General features: G+C 33.7%; 1 protein-coding gene across 1 annotated transcript in view; it reads left to right on the top strand.

Moving 5' to 3' along the window:
- LRP1B (LDL receptor related protein 1B) overlaps positions 1–18,738 on the top strand; it is a 1,912,798-nt gene extending 1,894,060 nt beyond the window's left edge. The window contains exons 87-91 of the mRNA XM_008055101.2: positions 1,770–1,846; positions 10,582–10,672; positions 11,498–11,642; positions 15,268–15,363; positions 16,853–18,738. Coding sequence (XP_008053292.1) covers positions 1,770–1,846; positions 10,582–10,672; positions 11,498–11,642; positions 15,268–15,363; positions 16,853–16,993 — 550 coding nt within the window. The 3' untranslated portion in view covers positions 16,994–18,738. The remainder of the gene's footprint in view (positions 1–1,769; positions 1,847–10,581; positions 10,673–11,497; positions 11,643–15,267; positions 15,364–16,852) is intronic.
- Positions 18,739–24,724: the final 5,986 nt, after the last annotated feature.

Here is a 24,724-nt window from a genome sequence, read left to right as displayed (position 1 = left end):
CCAAGCAATCAGTATTAGCTTTGCATTGGAGAATATGAAACGTTCTCAGTGGTCAGTTAAGATGATCTGACAGATGTAAAGCTACATAATATGAAAAGGTTTTTTGCAATCATCAGAATTCACTCCGAGGACATGTTTGCAAAACGTTCTTAAATATCTTACTTTGAATTATCTGTGAAATGAGTCACAAATTACAGTCTGTGAAGAATTGAAACATTTTTCTAGATCATTCATTCCACAAATATCACAAATGAAAAAAATTAGATCAATGATTTTATTGGTTTGTTCACTTTATTCTAATTATTTGAAAATATGCTCATTATATTACTTCACTTTAGTAATATAGACAGTCATAGACTTGACCTTAAAATGTATTTATATATGTTAACTATTTACTTGTAGTCTGGTTTAGAGGGAATGTGATATATAGGAAATTATATACTATGTAAATTTTATTATGCAGTAACAACAAAAAGTTGGGCTGATGCATGAGTGATGACCTGAATCATAATCTAAATAATAATATTGATTTTCATTTAAATCATGCTCCATATTCATAGTTTTAAATATATCATTATTAATCAAATAACTGTGTTCTTGAGTAGTAACATTATTGTCAATTATGCTGAAGTTAATATGTGCTTTGTGGAAAACAAATTTTTTATGTTCATGATTTGACTTTTTCAGTAATAATGATTTTATGAGAATTTGCCCATTCTTTAGAATAGCCAATACTATCTTTAGGAATAATTCACATGGCATCATAGAAGCCTAGTTCAGAAAGCAGCTTCAGCCATCAGAGATGGCTGTGATACAATTGGCAGAGACATTGAAATTGCAGTTATTTAGTTTGGCCCACTATGCCCAAAGAGATCCACTTGGAATAGTTCTGGAAGCTGTTCTTTTATTGTGTGCAACTATTCTTTATATGGTGATATTTGACAGTCATTTTAAATAAGAATTGAAGCCAATTAAATGGTTTCTCTGTGGACTTCCTGTAACAGATGCACAGAGGCATCCTATGTTAGCCAACAGGCATTGTTTAAACACAACTAAAGTTGTTCCAGCATTTATTTTGATGCAACCAGCTAATGATATATTTGTGATTTATGTTTAATGAATAGATTTTAATCAGATCTATTATTCTTATCATCTTCTTCTCATCATAATGGCATGCAATGTATATGGAGAAAACAACTTCTCCCAATGCAACCATGGGCACATTCTCTTGACTTCATGGTAATAGAAGTATGATTTAAAATGAGAAAGCACTGTATTTTCTTACCTCTGATTAGGAGAGTAAAAATTCTGTAGATTGAACATGAAACAGATGATTATCTACTGTTTGATAGTTCTTATTTGGACATAGAGCAACCAGAAAAACAAATCACAAAAATTTAATAAAGAAGGAGCTGCTTAATAGGAAAACTCATTTTCTCTAAGTGGCAACTTGTAACTTTTTGTCATTGTCAGGTCAATTTCCAGTTCTTAATCAAGATTTCAATATTGCTATAAAATGTGCCAATTTTAAGCTTAATATATAATAAGGAAAAATGACTTATAAACCTAAAAGTACAATCACAAATGAAGAAGTCCAGTTGAAGTTACCCTCAGCATACTGACAATATGCAAGAAATTAGCAGAAACCCTACCTAATATCCATGAACCTGCTGCCCTGTAACATTTCATTTGGTTGAAGTTACTGCATTAGCAGACTTATGAGTTTTGTTGTTCATTGATCTTTTTGGTTGTTGTTTGGATCTTTTTAGATGCTCCACCAACTGGTCAGGTACACAGTGTGAGAGGCCAGCCCCGAAAAGCAGCAAGTCTGACCATATCAGCACAAGTAAGTTTCTCAAATTACCATCTTGGGTGGTCTACATTGTATATACATCATTTTTTAATGTCATGAATGAGGGAGATGAGGCTTAGACAATTATTTTCATGGTATTTTGCAAAAGATTCATTGCAATAGCGGTGTTTTTGAAAGATAAAGTACAGAGTTCTCATTTAATGACAGGGTCCAGCATTTATCTCAAACTCGGGCAGCTTTCTGAATGCACATCTACAAACCAAGCATAGCCTTTTCTTAGGAAACATCCACTATCTGCAAAAGCTGCAGATAGCACAATGGATGTAAGAATACTCCAGGCCGGGCTCGGTGGCTCAACCTGTAATCCCACCCCTTTGGGAGGCTGAGGTGAGTGGATTGCCTGAGCTGGCGGGTTCGAGACCCGCCTGGGCAGCGAGACCTCATCTCTGCAATAAACCAAAAAAATTAGCCGGCCATGGTAGCGTGCGCCTGTAGTTCCAGCTACTTGGAAGGCTGAGGCAGAAGGATTGCCGGAGCCCAGCAGGTCGAGGCTGCGGTGGCCGGGAGCAGCCACCGCACTCATCTGGGCGACAGTGAGACTCCAACTCAAAAAAAAAAAAAAAAAAAGGATACTCCAGGAAGAAAAATAATTTCTTGTTTTAATTAGAACAAAGTGTATTGTCTTAAAATGTATTTCAGTGTGCTGTGGTGGGGGGGAGAGACTTTATCAGTTAGTCTTAAAAAGAAGTAAGTTAACAAGCAATTCTTAATAAAGATCAAAGTTCACTTACTATTTCTTTGTCATTAAAGTATTGTTTTTGAAGTGTGTTAAAATATCTAACAAGATTTTTGCAAATCTTTTTTGTACAGCTGTAGACTTAGGTCAGGTCTATCTACGTTATCACTGTGTGTCTGTGTATATTTTATGACAACTTTAATGGTGTTATAAAAATTTTCAAAATAAAAGTCTGAAATAAAGTTCTCCAATTCATACATGTTTTTATTAATTTGATCATGAGTGGTGAACCTTTAAAAATGTGTGTAGTGTCTATCAAGTAGGGGAATACATTCCTGAAGAGAAAAATGCTATTTGTGAATGACAAATGCTTACCTTAGTAATTTTTTCCTAGTCTTTCACTGCTCATCAGAAAGATTTTATAAAAACAAAGAACCTACTACTTCAGAGCTTGTGAAAAGAAACAAGACTATCAAGTTCTAATGTATATGATTTTTGTACCCTAGAAGTAGGGTCCAAATTTTTGCCGACCTGCCTGTTTGTATTCCCTGCTTCCAAATAGTTTTAGTATCATTGTTTAAATGTTTTCAAACAATATTATCTAAATTTCTATCATTTAGAGAAGTTAAGCTAATAAGCACGAACATCTTTTAAAATGGCAAATAGGTCTAGAATAAATGGTTTGGGCATGAATATTTGAATTTGGAGAGGTGAGTGATTTTTGGTTGTGGAGCGTTTTGAATTTACATAGCATTTTGAATTTACATAGCATACACAGGTATGCTGTCTCAGTGTTCTTAGGTCAGGAAAGGGAGAAGGTCTTATGGTAGCTATGGAAGATGGTTTGGAGTAGTAGTGTTCCAGATGTTTCTATTAGAGTGACAACAGAGATTAGATATCTTTTTAGGGATCATCGTGTTGTCTCTTTTTCTAGTTTGTTCTTATTTGACTAAGCAACAACCTCCCTTATAAGCAAATGCCTCTAACTACATGTAATAGTTCTAAAGTAGAGAACATCAAATGGGGGGAAGAGTCGCAAGTAGTGGTAACCCTTTTTCTAAAGATGTTGAGGCTCTCTCTCCCATCACTGATTTGAAATCATTAAATGTAATAGTAATATCAATGTGCATTGAAAAGGCTATTAGCTATGTGAATGTCAAATGAGTGCATATTTGAGCAAATAAAGACTCTAATAGGAGGTGTTTATTATCAGACATTTATACTTAGAGAAATTTGCTTCAGTAGCTCTGAAAGGATTGGTAGGTAAACTCATCCTTTGTGAGGTAAGAGGGTTACTTTATTCTTTTGAGTAAAATCTAGTGGTTATGAATGGTTGTCAAACTTTCTTCAAGCAGATATCATCTACAATAAGAAAAATGATACTTTAGAAATGCATTTTCTTTTTTTTTTTTTTGAGTTGGAGTCTCACTCTGTCACCCTGCATGGGGTGCAGTGGCACACTCACGGCCACTCCAGCAACGACCTGCTGGACTCTGGTGATCCTTTCGCCACAGCCTTCCAAGTAGCCGGAACGACAGAGGTGCTCTATCGTGCCTGGCTAATTGTTCTGATTTATTGTAGAGATGAAGTCTTGCCAAGTTGCTCAGACTGATCTCGAACCCGCAGGCTCAGGCAATCCACTCCCCTCGGCCTTCCAAAGTGCTGGGATTATAGGCTGAGTCACCAAGCCTGACCTAGAAATGCATTTTCAAATCTGCATTTTCATTATCATTGAATGCTGCCTCTGTCTGCCCAACTACTATCAATTTGCAGAGAGATTCACCTTTCTGATTCATGTGTAGCTTTCTAAATCATCCCTGAGTAGTGGTACTGATATGTACCGGCCCTTGATGTCTAAAGTATCCGAAAAAACAGCCCAGAGAATTAGGCATACCTATTATCAGAGGGCTTTGAGTTTATGTTCCGCTTGAAAAATCTAATTTGACTTTTCTGAAGATACTTTGAAGAATTTTAAACCCAGAATGATAAAATATTCATTGCATACTTCTATTTTAAATTTGCATACAATTTAAAAATGTACATAAAATTGAACATTGGATGCTAGATGTTTGGATTGTGCTATTTGTTGTATCTGTTTAAATTAAGGAAGATAAAAATATCCTCAGCATTTGTGGGGCAGTATTGCAGAGATGTATTTTTCTAGTGACAACAGAGATTAGATATCTTTTAGGGGGTCACTGAGTTGCCTCTTTTTCTAGTTTGTTCTCATCTCTTTTATACCATTCATCATATTTTAGTACAGAAAAAACTGATATGATACCAGCAATCATAAATCTACAAATATAGAGATATAACTGAAAAGTGCAACAAAATAATGTCTTTGCTCTAATTCTCCCAAAGCAAATGTCTATCAAGGTACTGCTAAGTGTCAAGTACTGTACTAAATCACAGAGATAGGTCAGTGATTAAGACACACAGTGTCTCTTCTCATGAACCTTAGGTTATGGTGAGATAAACAGCAATACAACAAGGAAGCAAACAAGTAAGTAAACATACAAATGGATAAAATAATTTGTGATTTGATTGGTATGTGAAAAGAGGGAGCACAGATAGAGCATGGCAGAGGAAAAATGAGGTCTGGAGTAATTTGTCTGAGGTGGTGATACTTAAACTGAGTGAAGGATAAAAAACAGCAGCAGAGGCTCATGGTCCAAGAAAAAGAAACAGCAGGTATCAACACCCTAGAGCAAGAAATGGTCAAATATGTCCATGAGACTGAAAGAAGACCAAGGGGTCAAGTGGAAAAGTGGTGAAAAGTTAAGCTTGAGATGTGAGACCACGATGATAGATAGCCTCTTGAAGATCACTGGAAAGATCACCTTTACTATATTCTCACATAATATTTTCTTTATGATTTTTAACATTATAACTTACTAAACTGCTTAAGAAAAAGCATTTGTCTCAACAAATATATATATATATATATATATATATATATACACATATATATACACACACACACATATATATCCACATTATATAGGTAGATAGATAATAGGTATAATTTGTAAACATAAATTTAAGAGTAGGGTATAGCTGGGCTCGGTGGCTCAGCCTGTAATCCTGCACCTTTGGGAGGCTGAGGTGAGTGGATTGCCTGAGCCCGCGGGTTCGAGACCCGCCTTGGCAATGAGACCTCATCTCTACAATAAATCAAAAAATTAGCTGGGCGTGGTAGCACGCGCCTGTAATTCCGGTTACTAGGAAGGCTGAGGCAGAAGGATCGCCGGAGCCCAGCATGCGAGGCTGCGGTGGCCGGAAGCGGCCACTGCACTCCAGTCTGGGTGACAGTGAGACTCCAACTCAAAAAAAAAAAAAGAGTAGGGTATATAGCAACATGTCAAAAGAGGTCATCATACAATTTATGCAAATATTTTTCTACTTTAAAGTTCAATCAGTAAACAAAATGCTTTCCTCCTATGGCCTCCATGATATTGAACTCTTCTGGTTTCTCTCCTACTTTTCTTGAAGCAATTATGTTTTTTTTTGTGAGATATGTTTCTTTCTATTCCTTATGGTTAACCTCCTCTGTTTATCACATGATACATTCTCCTTATCCTTGACATACTCTCCTTGGCAAGCCCTAATTCCTTGACTTTAGTTATTCACTCTATTCTGATTCCTTCCAAATTTCAATCCTTATTTTTCTCCTGAGTTTGAGACATATATCCCACTGAATACTCCCATTTGATATATCTGTGTCTATATCATCTGTATTCCACAGGGGTCTGAAGCTCAGTATGTCTCCAAATGATCTCATCACCTTTCCCCACCCAATCAGCCATTTTTATATACATTGTTATGCCTTTCTGTCTGTGGAGGGCTGCAAAATTTACCTGGCTACTTAAACACCTAAGTTCTGTTCTTAACCTTTCCTTGCTTTCTTAAACTGAATCAAACAATAAATTCGATTTATATTACTTGCTAAACTTTCTTCAATGTCATCAATTTTTAAAAATCGTATAAATGTTCATCTGATTTACATGGCAGTCCTTCATAACCTCACCTCTACTTTCCTCTACAGCCACAGATCCTTCCATCACTATCTGTTCTGCACTCCGGCCTAAGCTCTTGTTGTTCCTTACTCTTAATCCTCTGGGCATCTACACTTTCTACACAGAAGAAAGAGGACTTGCCCTTCATGTCCGACAGATACGCTAGTCCCCCTCCAGCCTAGATCTAGTTGGATGCACCTCTTATATTTCCAGAGTAATGCAGACTTTCCCTATAACAGTGTTTATGCACCATGTTGAATAAATCAATTTGTTGATCATCTGCTTTTATACATCAAGCCACATGGGAGAAGGGCCATTTGTATCCTCAGTGCAAAATAGAGTACATGTTGAGTGCATAGCAAGCACTTAAGATATATTTGCTAAATGAGTATTGAATATATAGACCCTGTGACATCCTAATGACTGTTATTTGCAGAACAAAAAGAGGTAAATAGTTCATGTACTCAAGGAACTTAAAAAATGATCTAATTCTTACAATATATAATGAAAAGTACAAATAAAAGTATGCACAGGGTACTATGGGTACAGGGTAATATTTTAATTAATTGTCAAATATGTATGTAGCACTTTCTATATGCACATATATTTTAGTTAATTAGTAAATATGAATGTAGCAATTTTTATGTAGTTGGTATAATCCTATTTACATTGCTATGTGGTAACTATTAATAGTAATACCCATCTTATAAATTAGTAAACTGAGACAAATATAAGTAACACACACAAGGATATTTTGCTCGCAAATAGCAAAACTGAGATTTTAACAGAGATGACCTGGCTCCAGAGTGTAGTATCTCAATTGTTATGTTATACTACCTTTTCCATGGAAGGGGGTTAACAATTCTAACATCAAAATTTAATAATACAGTTCTTTCCTCTAATGAAAAAGTGTTCCATAATAAGACTTCAGAACTATGTTGCAAAGAAAGACTTGCTCTGTTTTTTTTTTTTTTTTTTTTTTGAGTTGGAGTCTCACTCTGTCACCCAGACTGGAGTGCAGTGGCCGCTTCCGGTCACCACAGCCTCGACCTGCTGGGCTCCGGCGATCCTTCCCCCTCAGCCTTCCCAGTAGCCGGAATTACAGGCGTGTGCTACCACTCCCAGCTGATTTTTTGATTTATTGTAGAGATGAGTCTCGCTGCCCAGGCGGGTCTCAAACCCGCGGGCTTAGGCAATCCACTCACCTCAGCCTCCCAAAGGCGCGGGATTACAGGCTGAGCCACCGAGCCCGGTTTTGCTCTGTTTTTTTTTTTAAAGAAATTTAAGATATACCCTCCACCCTTAATATGTACAGACTGTACTTTTTAAAAAATCAGTTTATAATAATCCATCAAAAATGTACTGTTAAACATTACCTGCCATAATATTTACTGCTATATATACTACTAGGACAAAAACTTATTTTAATAAATGCCTATTTTATAACTTAAAAAAAAGTTGTTGCTGCCAGTTGTTTTCATTAACATAAATTGTTTTACAAAATTTTTTTTTTAACTTGCAAACCTTCTGCCCTGCATTATTTATTGGCAACACTAAGCATTATTGCAGTTACCTTGATTGGTTATATAAACATATCAGGAGTCTAGGCTCTTAAACAGAATGTTGTAATATATGGAATTCCAACTGCCATCTGTGATGGGGGGAAAATCTTTGTTTTCTCGCAAGTATAATTAACAGCTTTCTACCATATAGGAATGACAAACTGTAGAACAAGTACAATCTATTATTAAAAATAATTTATAATTCCACTGAGGGGAAATAAATTTTATATACCATAAAATCAGTATTGATGGATATTTTACACCCACCAATTTTTCACAAATTTTAGAAAAAAAAATGAAGTAAAGATATGTATAAAGTCATGACAATCAGTCGAAGTCGTAGTTAATGAGGAAACCAAGCTATTCCCTGGTATTTAAAACATGTGAACAAATGTTAATTGCCATCCTAGGTGCCAGATTCTCTAACTTCATTAATTACTAATAAATTACAGATTCATATAAAGCTCACTCCCCTAAAACTAAGGAGGCAATAGAATATCAAACTCACCAAGTTGTTTAGTCCTTGTAATTGCATGGAAAAACAAAATGAGTTGGTTATTTACTGATTTTTGAGGTGGAGTTTCACTCCGTCGCCCAGACTGGAGTGCAGTGGCCGCTCCCGGCCACCGCAGCCTCGACCTGCTGGGCTCCGGCGATCCTTCCGCCTCAGCCTTCCAAGTAGCCGGAACTACAGGCGTGCGCTTCCACGCCTGGCTAATTTTTGATTTATTGTAGAGATGAGAGCTCACCAAATTGCCCTGGCGGGTCTCGAACCCGCGGGCTCAGGCAATCCACTCACCTCGGCCTCCCAACACGCTGGGATTACAGGCTGAGCCACCAAACCCAGCCGAAGAGTTGGTTTTTTATTCTAGAACGTGACTAAAAGAGGTGAGCCATATTTTTCTGACGGAAGAGATGGTTATTTAGTTATTTTACACAAGTTATTTCTTAAACTTCCAAATTAGAGGATTATCTTTTACATAACAGTTTCTTAATGAAGATTTCTTGGTGTTTTGGTAAGTGATCTCCAGTATGGACTGTCTCACCCAGAAATCCTCTGGCTATAAAGCTATTAAAACAGATCTATATAGCTATAATAAAGTCCCTAGGTGGCTGCTTCTTGTGCATAATATTGCCATTAATTTCTACTCTAGTACTTTTACATGTGCATGTATTTGCAGGGAAAAAAAATCATACAGCTTAATAATTTTTAATGTTCTGTTTCCAAACCATTCACAATCCCCATGTTAAATTTTAATTAGTTGTTGGGTCATTCTGTTTCTTAAGTTAACTAGTGATTAAGCTGACTTAACTGAATCAACCTGATGTCTATTCCAAGTAGACAAAAGTCTTTGTTTCATGATCACTAGATATTTGTTTGTTAAAAAAGTAAACATTAGCTACTTAATACTCTTCTCGCTATCAGGCAACCCTTGTATTTAGTATTCTTTCTGCCATAAATGATGCAAAACCCTTGGTATAATCTCCTGTGGAATACATTATTAGCAAAGGGATATTGTTGTCTGCCTACTTCCGGACAAAAGACTTTGATTACCCTTATTACCAATCTAGTTATGGAAGGCAAAAGTTCTCCTGCAATTTGCTTTTCCCCTATGCACAGATGTATAATAACTGAGACCAACTTTCTCCGATCACCTTTGAAGATCTATTCTATTAGTGACAGACCTTAAGACCATTCTCATATTCATGAAGGTGGGGGGATGACATTTGCAAAGCAAGCAAAACCCCTAAAATACATTTTGCTGAAAATGTTCTGGAACTGGAATGTGAGAAAGAGATTCTCCCTTTTCCCCAATTTTGTTAAATCAATCTAATAATCCTGTGTGGTAGACCTTCCTGTTTATATTTTATTGATAAAGAACATGAGTCTGAAAGAGTTTCAATAACCCATTGAAAGTCTCACTTCAAGTAAACTGTGAAAAAAAAAATGTAGGCCAGTGTCTATCCAAATTAAACACTGACGACCCTTTTGTTTAGTCTGGCTAACATCTAACTTGTCACATGTATTAATGGCCAGAAAGTCTCAATAGTTAAAGGAACAAAACTATGGGTGAGAATGTAGCCAGTAAACTGTAAATGCGTATTCAGTCTTAATGGATTTACAAGGAGCTACCAGCAGGCACTTGCATCATTGAAGTAAATGTGTGTGGTAGGGATCATTAAACTCAGACTGAAAGAAATGTCAGATCTCTAATCTCAAGGTATTTAAGTGCAACATATAAATGAATGATGCCTAAAGACACGTTTCCAGTGGATCAAATATTTAATAGGAGATTTTTTTCTCCAATAATGTAATTATGAACCAGGAATATAAACATTTGGGCTAAGCTTTATTTTTGTTATGTCAGTGGTCAAGTGAGTTGGTGTAATGATGTATTTAGTTATATCAAATCTTTCTTTCATCTCTTTCTTTATCTGTTATTTATTTTTCAGGAAGCATTGCAATCATTGTGCCTCTTGTTCTCTTGGTGACTTTGATGACCACCTTAGTAATTGGCTTAGTGCTTTGTAAAAGAAAAAGAAGGTAAGATCCAACGTTCTAGATTAATAGCTAGTGAATAAATCACACAACTAGCTGCAGAAATATAGTGATTTTTAAATATTTTTAACATGATTTCATTATTCCAACTACAAAGTACTCTTTTCAAATATGTGTAGTAGTATTTTTTGAAAGAACTAGGCTCTCTAAAGAACATCTTTCTGTACTAATGTGTTTTGTAATGTCAATACAATGATACCGAATATGTATATGTATATCTATAATTTGTGCATTTTATTCAATAATCATGCATTAACTTATTCTATGTATCATCAGAAGTATCATTTCAATTTATATGAAAATGCATTTATATAAAAATTCTGGAAGAATAGGTTGTCTGTGGAGCTATTAGTAAAAACCTGAGTGCTTTTGAGTCAGTTTGTGAATTATGTAAACTGGAATTCTAACTGTGTAACTTGAGGATTGACAGTAATCAATTTCAGAGTTTCTTTATGACTATTTTATTTGATATAGTTTGAAGAAAGGAGAGAAATTAGAATTTAAAAAGATAATTGATTAATGAATGTTTATTTCAAATAATGTGGTATTATTTATTTAGGAGGAATCTATTGCCAGTGCATTTTTGTTGTTAAATCAAAATAACTGGGAAAATGACCTATCAAAGTACAACATTTGTGTTCCTCTGTTACTCAGCAAATGTCACCTATTCAACTTAATTGAAATACATTTTATTTATAAACTTTTCATCTGTCATATTAAAATAAGTCAGCCAATCTATATATGAGAGTTTAATATTCCTTGATTGTGATATTTATACAACTCATATCTACTAATGTTCATACATTCTAGGACAAAAACAATTAGAAGACAACCTATTATCAATGGAGGAATAAATGTAGAAATTGGCAATCCCTCTTATAACATGTATGAGGTTGATCACGATCACAATGATGGAGGTCTCTTGGACCCTGGCTTTATGATAGATCCAACAAAGGTAATATGTCTTAAGATAACAGACAGTGAACGTTAACATTCTTGAGTCATATCTCTATTATGCAGTTCTAAATTTCATCATGCTTTTATTTTATTTGAAGTTACAATTTTAGAATGTGTTGAATGATACTACTTCTTCCCAAGGAAAAATATAATTATGGGCTGAATTCACATGAAGCATGCAAGTTAATATAGCATATTTTTGAAAATACACAATTATTTATTTACATAATTTATAAGCATTTATTCACTTAGTTTATAAACACATTTTTTATTTTTTATTTCTATGTGACTTTTATTGGAAAATTAATTATTATTTAACTAATCTATGGCCACTGAAAGCAAATTAAAAACTCATTTAAAAACTGTTTTAGTATTGATATAAAATACCAAATTGTTTAGGTCTTCTCCAGGGTGTATATATGTGTGCATGTTTGTATAAACCTATAGATATATATATAAATATACACCACACACATACACACATACATATTATAAAGCACAAGTACTGATTTTCAGTGGAGAAACATACAGGGAGAGATTAACACACATATAGTCTCTAGTACTTTATCTGGTATGCAGTTCAATGACACAGTACATCTTATATTCTCTTTCTCATATTGTTATTAGATAATAACGTGATTCTATGGGGTTTTGTTTTGGTAGGAACTGGATCCTTGCAAGATACTTTTGTTTTCATTGCTCTAGACAGTTTACTCTTCTTTTTAAATCTTATTTCATTTATTTTAATTTTTTTAATTGACACATAACAGACGTGAACTTAGTATGTCAAAGAGTTATCTTCATTTCCATGTTTATTACAGAACTATTCACAATAGCCAAGATAAGGAATCAATCTAAGTGTCTATCAATGATGAATAGATAAAGAAAATATGGTACATACGCAGAATGAAATATTATTTAGTCACACAAAAAAAAGGAAGACATTTTTCCATTTAAGGCGACATAGATCAACCTGAAAGAGATGATGTTAAATGAAATAAGCCAGTCACAAAAGGACAAATACCACATGGTCTCATTCATATGTGGAATCTAAAGAGGTTGATCTCATAGTAGAGAGTAGAATAGCAGCTACCAGAGGCTGGGGAGGGGGAAGGAGCAGAAGGGAAGAGAAAGAAATTGGTCAGGGGTACAAAGTCATCCTTTGAAGGAATAAGTTCTGGTGGAATATTGCACAATTTGATGACTATAGTCAACCATATTGTATTGTATATTACAAAATAGCTAGACAGCCAGGCTCGGTGGCTCAGCCTGTAATCCCTCGCCTTTGGGAGGCTGAGGTGAGTGGATTGTCTGAGCCCTCAGGTTTGAGACCCACCTGGGCAACTTGACGAGACCTCATCTCTACAATAAATCAAAACCTAGCCGGGCGTGATAGCGCACGCCTGTAGTTCCAGCTACTTGGAAGGCTGAGGTGGAAGGATCGCAGGAGCCCAGCAGGTCGAGGCTGCGGTGGCCGGGAGCTGCCACTGCACTCCAGTCTGGGCAACAGAGTGAGACTCCAACTCAAAAAAAACAAAAACAAAATAGCTAGACAAGAGGATTCTGAATATTTTTACCACCAAGAAATGATAAATATATGCAGTGATAGATATGCTAAATACTCTGATTTGATTATTATGCAATGTATACATGTATCAAAACATAATAGGTTACCTCATAGATATGTATAATTTATTTAAAATGCTATCCTATTCACATGTTTTTAACTTGGTATAAAAATGCAGGCTGGTGTATTTTTAAGATAAAAGACTACAGTACTTCGGTGTCACAATAAGTATTTTATTTCTGATAATGTTTCATTGTAGAACCACTTAAGTTATGCCTTAGGTTTCTTTGTAATCAAGTTACTTATAAGAAATATTTTTCTCTCTGCCATAATATCTTTATTGATTTGAAACACTTCATGAGTATATATAACTTAAAAATCTACAGTCTTTTAAAAATTTCAGTTAGTTATTAATACTGTTCACTCAGATTGGCACTTTTTAAAAGAAATAAATAAATGATAAAATTATCTAGATAAATTAAATTGTAAAGATTCACTTCATTGAATTCTCTGAATTTTTAATGATAATTTTAGAATATTTCCTATAAATTGAGAGTATTAATTTGCTATATAAAATATTTCTCTTGGGTTATTCATTCATGCATTGCATAGTTATGCATTTTCTGATTTGTTAAAATTACTGTGTCCAAAATGCAATTTTATACTGTAAATAATCAAAGTGGTCAATCCACATTCGAGTGATTTTTCACTGACAGTGACAATTGTTCTTGAAGAAATTGACTAGTATCTCACATAGTAAATCTAATTTTGAATTCATTATTGAACTTTCTAAGTCTAAAATTGATGGTTAAATATTAAATTCTATGAAAATCAATTGATCTTTATTACCTGAGTAAATTGTGCACTATCAGAGAATATTATAATGATTTTTCCCAATTAGAAAGAATTTTATAATTATTTTAAATTATTAATTAACTCACCCCTATAACCAAAATTTTTCATGAAATAAATCTTGGAAACCTCACCTTCAGTGTTTTCTATGTGACATTGAAAGACTGTATATAATTGTGCACATTGTTATTTTATAATTTATGAAGGAGAAAGACATCTTTTATAATAGACTTCTGACATTTTTCTTAAAAATAAAAGTGCTGTATCCATAAGTATAATATGAACCAATGAGGACAGACTTTAAGAACATTTCATACAAAGGAGTATTCTCACTTTTCCCTAGTTATTTTTATTTCTTGTGATAGAATTACTCCAATTTTGTAAACCAAAAGAGAACAGCTTTTTATACTTCACTTAAAATGTTTTATTTATTTACTCTAGGAAGATAAAAATATGCTTCAGTGACCTCCAAATACATTTTTAATGTACTTAGCATATAATACTCAATAAATATTTATTTATCAATTTGCTGACTGACTAACCAAAATTGCATCTAATATGACTTAGATGATCAATTCTTTCTGGCTTCTGATGTTTGAAATGTGAATATGAATTGTTGTCTGAAAAATAAATACAGAAAACACAAATATTCCTAATAGGTTTAAACAGCAGTGCAAATCAGAGGGTCACACTGAGGCAATCTTAATAATCAAATGAATTTCATAGAGTAAATGCGTGGTTGCATTACCCTAAATAAAATTTTTGTCAAATGATCATTTTTGTTATTTTCAAAGTAGGTAAAATTTTTAATTCAATGACGTTTTACAATCAAAAGGATTAAAGTACTTAATAGAGTTAATACAATAAATTTGACTATAGCAGTAACCACAGAATAGTTTGAAGAGTTGAAAAAAAGGGAAATTAGTATTTACTGGTCTTATCCCCAAATTCATCACAATTCTTACATGGGCTGTTTTGAATATTTTCTGAATGAAACTTTTGAGAGAGAAATGTCTTCATATGAAGCAAAGATCCAATGTTAATATTTCTGTTCTAAGTTGTTAAAGCTATCATGAGCATGCTGTTAATGGCCCAAGTCTAAAGAGTATTTTTATGTTTTTTTAATGATTTAACGTGATGTATATCAATGAAAAATGGTTACATGATATTAGATCAGACACTAAATTTCTCTGTTTGTGCGCAGGCCAGGTACATAGGGGGAGGGCCTGCTTTCAAGCTTCCACACACAGCGCCGCCCATCTACCTAAACTCTGATTTGAAAGGACCACTAACTGCTGGGGTGAGAGAAGAAAATTCATTATTCCATATCCATTTCATCACAGAACTCCTCACAGTCAAAGACTGATTACTAAGCTTAGATAGAGGATTGTCCTTAATTAAGTTTTTAATTAACAAGAGATTTCAAAACAGCATTAAAGTTGGGGGCTTATATTATGTATCCTGCCTATGCAAGAGTACATGTAAAACATTATCATTTTAGGCAAGCTATTAAGTAGAAATATCTCTTCTACTGAATTAGAACATGTTATAGCCCCTTATCAATGAACATGAGTATTTGCTATTCTTAGAAAATAATCTCTAGTCAGAAATTTAAACCGAATAATTTATGGTCGATTTTATTCATTTTTTTGTTGATGCTTTATGTAATGTATACAAATTTGATGCACAGTAAAATACAAATATATTTCAAAATGTGTCATCATATTAAGGTATTAGAGAAGGTCTAACAAAATCATTCTCAAAAAGCATTCTTTAATTAAATAGTTGGTGTTTAGAGAAAGCTGCTCTGTCTAAATTACATAGTTCATTACAGGCAGAAGAGGGATAAAATATGGATATCAAAATTCCTGGGGATGAGTATTCTCTCCCTTGATGCTCTATTCCATCAGTTGCTTTCATTCTCATTTTCTGTCATGTTTGTCTCATTTGCATGGCTCAAAAATTTTAAGGCTTTCTTCTTGTAGCTAAGATTTAATGTACTACTGCTGAAAGACCGGAACAAAACAAAACAAAAACAAACAAAAGCAACTGGGCAACACTTTCTTGGAATAAGATGCAATTTGTTAAATGATGAGCATTGTGTGTACATGTTTTCCAACTCAAAGGCATCACTACTACATGCCTCCATTCTACTTCGAAATGCCCTGTCTATGAAACTTAAGATACCTGTGAACCTTACCCTTCTTTGAAAGAGTCAAAAATATTCCTAATAATAAATACAGATAGATTGTTTGAGCCAAAATATTGTCTCTATTTTAAAGCCTACTCTACTGTTTTATTTCTTTACTTTTATTTTTGGTTGCTTGTTTTTAACTTCATATTGAAAAATTGTAAGCACCAAACAATTAGATATTTTTCTTATACATCTTACCCTTCACTGATAGGCTTGCAATGGCAATAAGTGGGGACACATACAGACCAGAAACGTGAAACTTTAGTGTAATATTGTATGCTTTTATAATAAATTATTGGTGAACATAGCTTTCACAAAGATTTCTTCTGGCTTTCTATATATGTCACAGCTGCCCTTAAGTTCACAAGTTACCTGAAAAACATAAAATTATGTTTTTATCTAATACCATGTTAAGTTGACTAAGCCTGTAATTTAAATTACATTTAAATGTTTACTATTTAGTAAACTAAATGCATTGCATATATATATGTATACACATATATAGTTACCATTAGTTAATAGACATCCTGGAAAGTCATTCACTAATGTGGTCAAGACTGATAATAAAACTAATATTTATCTTTTTCTCCTTCAGCCAACAAATTACTCCAATCCAGTGTATGCAAAATTATATATGGATGGGCAGAACTGTCGAAACTCCTTAGGAAGTGTTGACGAAAGGAAAGAACTGCTTCCAAAGAAAATAGAAATTGGTATAAGAGAGACAGTGGCATAATCAGCGATACCTTTTATATGCTGTATAAATGTATAAAATATAAGGATTACTTTTGTATGTTCCAACAGTATTATACTTGTTTTGGCATCAGCATTACCTCTTTCTTTATCTTTTTCCCGGTTAATTGTTTTCTGAGTTTTTTTGGGTTTTACTTTTTGCTGATGACTATTGATTGACCATTTGTATGGTATTTTTATGAAAAAGAACTGCACTACAGTACAATTTACAACAATGCTGCTGATATGACACACCTTTGAATTTGTTAAAATTAAAAACAACATATTCCTTTGTAGTGTGAATATGAGCAATCTATTTTCTATGAACTTTTTTGGGTTCTACTTAATTAACAAAGAGAAGCTCTGCACTTTTTCATTATATGGTTTGAAAACTGGAATACATTGCCATTTTACTTTTCTGTTTAAATTGATGGAAGAATGATAGACTGGTCAACTCTCTTCTTTGTGCTCATGAAGATCGGTTCAGACTCTGCTGAAAATATATAGCTCTCACAAGTTCAGCATCACCTGCTTTGAAATTAGCCTTAGGTTGCCAAATGATAGGTGAGAATTTTGAGGAAAAACTTTTAAAGCATAGAAAATTAATAATTTGCATGAACATAGATGACTATGTTTTCCAAAATTTAGCAAACTCTATGTGATACACTAAATATATACACCTTGTAAGCAATAGCATATTTAGGTGGTAGAACATAGCAAAAACATAACTGAAAGTGGACAGGTCACACTTGCTATGGGATAAGGCCTTTCGTTCTCCCTCAGTCCTGAGATAAATAGCCAGCCTAGAGCACAATAGGGCATTGGATATTCATGTCTTAGGCATTTCTTCCCAGTCACGTACATTTTGTGGAAGAGTAACCCAACCCCGTACCACGCTGAATGCTAAAAAATAATATATAAGCACACAAATTGATGACAGAATTTCAATTATGTGAATGCATTATCTTTGCTTGGTCAAAAGAAAAAAGGCAAAACAGCCATTTTAGTATAGAGTAATTGGTAAATATTTTCATGATGCAATATGACTAACATAATTTGCCCTATCCAAAACATGTTCTTCAAGGATTTTTCAAGTTACAGAAGAACAATTATTTGCCCATAATCAAAGATGGAGAGTATAAATGCCGTGCCAGTTCCTCTGGTACTCTGAAGTTTTTGTTTTTGTTTTTTGGTTATACATGGACCCCATTCGTTCATTTGTTTTCAAATTTTCGTTGAAGCAAGTACGATTTATTTAAGTTGTATAAAAAAGGATAGCATTTTTATACAAATATCTTTAAAGGCACAAAAGATTTATTCACAAGATTTGGAGGGCTTTTTGTTCCTCTGATAGACATGACTGACTTTTAGCTGTCATTATGTATTAACCTAACAGATGAAATATGTTTGTGGTTGCTCTTTATCCCTTTGTACAAGCATTAAAAAACTGCTGTTTTATAAGGAGACTTTTTGTTGTACTATGTGCATGCATACTACCTATTTCTAAACTTTGCCATATTGAGGCCTTTATAAACTATTGATTTATGTAATACTAGTGCAATTTTGCTTGAACAATGTTATGCATATCATAAACTTTTTCAGGTTCTTGTTTAAGTACATTTTTTAAATTGAACAGTATTTTTCATTTTGGTTATAATAGTCATTTTGCCTATGTTTCTACAATGAAGTGTTAAATACTTTATAAAAAATTGTTGACTGACTTATTTAAATGAAATTCTACATATTTAAGTGCTTGTGTTGGGTAGTTTTTAAAAATAGGACAATTCCTTGCTGTATGTAGTTTAAATATTCCTCAGAAACTGTTTTAGTGAACATGGCTTTTTATACATATATATCCTTATAACATAGTACCCTCCAGGGAAGAACTCATTTCATTGCATCATTTTCAAGGCATTTCCTTTCTTCTTAAAGTAGAAACATTCCACTTACTTTTTTCTTTCCCTACCTTATTGTGCTTGTCAGATTCCATATTACAATAGAAAGATAGAGTATATACCCAGTAATGTGACAGTTGTATTGAAACAAGTCAAAACTTTTCCAGATTCTTTCCATTCTCAAAAATGGTACTTTATGGAATAATCGGATTCCATTGGATGCTGCTTAGACATTATTTTGTAAGTGAAATGATTATTGGTATACATACTGGGTGCATCACACTAGAGATTCAAAATGCAGGAATGTCTGATTTATTTAAACTAATGCTAAGTTAGATTATTGAAAGAGGCCTTTTTTATGTCAAGGCTGTGTAAATGCAACAGAAATTATTACTTGAAAGAAACAGAAACCACAGACTGGTGCAATCTTGAGACAGTTAGCCCTAATATAAATATCTAACAAATCAAATATGATATACAACCAACACTCCAGACCTGATGTTGAGGACCCATTTTTCATATTATACTAGTAGTGAAAGCCATAGTTAAGAGAGCTTAGAATGTGTTTTTTAGCCCCTGGACCCTATCTATTAGAGCCTTATATTTTCAAGATCCTTATTTGTACATTATACTTTCTCTATCATGCTGTTCAAGAACATGCACTTCAGAGTCCATAGCCTTTCTATTTGCAGTTATTTACATTGTCTTTACATGACAAAGATACACTTTCAACTACTCAAACTTAATTTACTCTATTTCTATAGCTCTATCTTGTTCTGTTCTAGTTTTCCATTGCAAAAACTCATATAAATGCTAGAAATTCAAGTGTCTAATTCTCCTTCAAAGTCACACTTATTTTTGCCATCAACAAAATGTCTTCTAAAACTATCCCTTCAAGTCTCAGTGGAAAATATTTTATAAATTAATGCTTCCAAGCAAAGTTGCCTCTTTACCCAAATGCTTTGTCATCTAGAGCAAGGATTTCAACCTCCTACATTTTTAGGCCAGGTAATTCTTTATTGCTCTTTACAGGACGGGATATTTAGCAGGATATCTGCCTTCTATCCATTTGTGTAGACCTAGCAGCACTACTCAAAAGTTGCAAAAAACAAAAATGTGTATAAACATTGCCAAATGTCTTCTAGGGGAACAAAATTGTCCCTGAGCTACTGATCTAGAGCAATGTTCTGTTTCCCATTTATAAACAACTCTGCCAAGTTAAAAAAAAAATCAAAAAAAATTATGCCATTCCCAAGTTTTGATTTTAATTCTTTAATGCTAATAATGTATAAGTTATAGTTATAGAAATTTGGCATTAATAAAATGCCTATATAGTAAGCCACAAAAAGTTGTTATTAAGGGGAAAAGTTTTATTTGGAAACTTGTACAATTTTGCATAATTTAAGTCATTTTCACTTCTGTAAATGTGTCTCATTTGTGCCCATTTTGATGTCAGTGATTATGTTTTATTTTGTTTTGTGTTTTATGTGTGCTTGTTTTGTTGGCTCTTAAGGTTGAGATTTAAGCCTGCACTTTTCTTCTAGGGATGTTACTTTCCACTTTATGATGACTCAGATATGAAGAAGTTCAATACTAAGTGCATGTTATAGCTATTATAAATGAACTGCAATATGCAAAATACCCACAATTTCCAAATTTCTAACAGGAAGAATTGATACATGTTTTGAAGAAAATAGAAAAAAATACTGCTGATTTTCTTTTATTCGCTCTCATTTTTATATCTTTAAACATATCTCCTGGATATAAAATCGTATTCCCCTCTGAGAATACTGCTACTATTTATGTAGTAAATAGTATAGTATTCATGTAATTTTATTTACAAGTAGTTTCTTATGTAGTTTTATTTAAAAGATTAAAATATAAGAGAATAAGAATCCTGCAGAGTTAAGCAAAATATAGCTAACCACTTTTTGAAATCAGTTCTCTTTATCTTATGTCCCATTCCAGTTTTCATCAGTTTATTTAACAGTGACTTTTTCAATACTAGTCAATATATTGAAATTGAATGTGGATTAAGAATCATTACTTAAATATGAAATCTTGAATTATAACTTGCAAGAAAGGGAGAAGCTCAACACTTAGTCCTGAAGTTGAATATAGAACAATAATTTTTTTCTTCCATGTATTGTGAATGTGAGATAAACAACAAAAAGAGCCAGAAAATGGTTTATTTTTCAATTCTGCTACCACATTTATTGCTATTTAACATCTAGAAGCTAACATGTCTGAAAAAAATAGGTAATTAAAAATACACAAAATCAGTTTTATTCAGAAAGCCATTTAGTTTTTGATACTATCTTATCCAAAGGCCCAGCAACATGTCCTTTGTACAATACAATGCATGTATCTAGTCCGCAGGAAGAAAAATAGCTGAAATGAGTTCTTTGGTTTAACTTTTCTCTAGTAGATATTATACTTATGTGGCTACAATTTATTCTGAAAAATAGTTTCTAGTGAATCCCATCATTTTTTTGTATCTAAAGTGATCAAAATTCAAAAGAAAAATTGATACTAAAGGTGGCCTATTTGATAAATTCTTTGCTTCGAATGTATTCATTCTCTCTGATGGATAGTCTGGCCCATCAGCATGGGGTTTGTAAAATATCGGTGAACTTAAGCAATGCAATTCTGATACTTGAAGCATTTGTTCACTCCAAGATAATCTTTCAGCTGTAGTTTCTTCTGCAGTTTTAATACATAAATTATGCACCTCCTGATGCAACTGGATTCCTAGCTTATTTATGCAGTAGTGTCCTGTAGAGCCAATAATATAACTGTTCTAACCTTTTTAAAATATAATGTTGATAGTGATATCCATACATATCTCACTCAGGCTAGTAATCTAAACATTTATAAGTGAGAAAACATTTGTCTCACATACAATAAACTGTAAAATATTGTTGAGAATAAATTTAGGAGTTTAAACTATAAGGGTGTTTATGGAGATAATTAACAATATGTCAATATATGGAGTATAAGTTGAAATTGATGACAGACAGGATGCAATGTATCTTAATAAATAACAGAAAAGCTAGGTAGGAAATAACTGAACATTGAGATTTTAAACTAGATTCCATTGCTACAATCTACAGTCATCAATTGTGGCTGTGGGAATTTATACACACACACACACACACACACACACACACACACACACACATTTGCTTTCACTCACACATTGTCACACAATGGTTTTTATATCTCATAAATTTTTAAGATGACATTTCTCTCCTATTTTACCTAAGATTCAGTCGTGTTTACCTTCTCTGGATTCGAATTTCAGAAATCATTGCCCTTATACATAATGATAACCAATTCCTAATTTTTTTATTCCTTATTACAAAATAATTTTCTCTCCCCATTTTTATCTCCTCTTCTATCCAAAGTGATATTATGGGAAACCAACATTCCTGTTACACTATTTTATCATAACCTGTAGTGGATATTTTTATTGTAAAAAAAAAATTGTCAATTTAGAAAATATAGGAAATGCACCTAAGTAAGAAAGAAAAACTACTACCACTAAATTGAAGAAAAATACTAGAAAGAATCAGTTATCATTTTAAATTATTTTTTTCATTTGTTTTATCAATGTTTGCATTTACTTTTTCTATCCTGCTTTTAAATTATAACATAACATTGAAACATTTTTTCTTATATCTTTCTTGCATTTTTGTTTAGTTACTTGTTTTTATTGTGTCTTGTCTGTTTACATTATGTGTCCTTTATGTTGATTGATTTTATTTTTCTATTTTGATTTGAAAGTGATTTATTGTTTGTTCTTCTAGTATTTTCAACTAAAAAAAATACTCAAATAATGAAATACAGAATTTTTAAATGTCTTTTTTTCCTCCTTGCAAATGAGGAATTGAACATTCTTAGATTCCTCTAATCTAACCCATCTCCATAATATTTTTGATACAGTTTATATTTTTAAAAAATATTGTTACAGAAATATTTTCATATTCTTTGTCGTCCCTTCAATTATTTGGGAATGGTTTTAATTTTTTGTACATTTAATATTTCTCTTTTTACAACTCACTGCTTATTACTGTGTGATTTCCCCACTTCTAATTTTCTTTATTTTGACTGAAGTCTCATTTTATGAGCAGATTTCACCAAAATACTTATCAAAAGCTGATATCTGCTGTATTCTTGCTGAACTTTCACATATATGCAAATATTTCTCTAAGGTCTTCAAATGCAAATGTCAACTCAGGTGAAATGTACCTTACTAGAGCTAAAGTCTTTTGCTCCAAAATTAGGTTGAACTTGGCTCACTCCTTTCAGGCATTCGGTGTCGTTAAGGCTAACACTGAGGTCAAGTAGATTTTTAATTCTTTGTATTATTTTTCCCCAGGCTTAAAACAAGACAAGACACAATTCTAATTAAAATATCTTGACAAATATGTACATATCTTTTCATTAATTGTGTCTACCTACCATAATCTATTTTCAGTTGAGGTTAATTTTCTTCAAAGCTGTCTTTATTTCTATCCAAATTATCTTCTTTCAATAAACACACTAACACCTATAATTCTTGGGTTAATTCTTTCATTTTTCTTTTCTTTCTTTTTTTTTTTTTTTTTGAGTTGGAGTCTCACTCTGTCGCCCAGACTGGAGTGCAGTGGCCGCTCCCGGCCACCGCCTCGACCTGCTGGGCTCCGGCGATCCTTCTGCCTCAGCTTTCCAAGTAGCCAAAATTACAGGCATGCGCTACCACGCCCAGCTGATTTTTTTATTTATTGTAGAGATGAGGTCTCGCCTGCCCAGGCGGGTCTCGAACCCATGGGCTCAGGCAATCTACTCACCTCAGCCTCCCAAAGGCGCGGGATTACAGGCTGAGCCATCGAGCCCGGCTTCATTTCTCTTTATAACATATCTTATCCTAATCATTCTCTGCCTTTTACCCCCTTTAGTCTTGAAGAGATTACCAAGTTTCTGGCCTGCGTTGCTCCTTTACTTTTGACTCAATTTCTTTTTTGAGCGTGCACATGAGGGTACATGTGCACACATGCAAGCACATCAGGGATTAATTTTAATTCAGTGTACGTGTAGTCCTTTCTTATTTTACTCTTACCTTTTCTTTTTTTTTCCTTTTGAGTTGGAGTCTCACTCCGTCACCAAGGCTGGAGTGCAATGGCACACTCACGGCCACCCCAGCCTCAACCTGCTGGGCTCTGGCGATCCTTCTGCCTCAGCCTTCCAAGCAGCCGGAACTACAGAAATGCTCTACCACTCCGGCATATTTTTTGATTTATTGTAGAGATGCGGTCTCACCAAGTTGCCCAGGTAGGTCTCAAACCTCTGGCCTCAGGCAATCTACTTTCCTCGGCCTCCCAAAGTGCTGGGCCACTGCACTTGGTCAGCTTTTTTTTTTTTTAAACTCAGTTTATTTTTTTGAGCGTATTTTCTTCTCAGGGTTTATTGTTGAGGTGTCGTAGCATTTGTTTCCTGTTTCTTACTCATAATGCAAATCAGTGTTCAAAAGTTATTTTTTGCAACAATTCTGTCAGTCTACAGATTGGAACTTTCATTTCTACTGTCCAAGGGGCTTTTTTACTTATATTTTCTGTTTACTAATACCAAATTACAAAGAAAATGCTCTAGTTCCAGAGCTGTTCAACAGATAAAGTGTGCAATGATTTATCTGTCCCCATTTTCTGTCAATTTCATGCTTCTTTAATACCCTTCTTAGGCTTTTAACTCTTGGTCCCCTCATGTCCTAGTGGGGTCCCTTCTAGAATTCACTATACCCTTATTTACTTAATGAAACAAAGACGTGCATAAAAAAATGCCAATGCTCCTGTGTGCCATGG

This window comes from Carlito syrichta, unplaced genomic scaffold (genome assembly GCF_000164805.1).
Source record: "Carlito syrichta isolate Samal-C Ts95f unplaced genomic scaffold, Tarsius_syrichta-2.0.1 Scaffold301673, whole genome shotgun sequence".
Taxonomy (NCBI): domain Eukaryota; kingdom Metazoa; phylum Chordata; class Mammalia; order Primates; family Tarsiidae; genus Carlito; species Carlito syrichta.
Note: the sequence above shows the minus strand (reverse complement) of the source record. Positions and strands in the feature narration are given on the sequence as shown.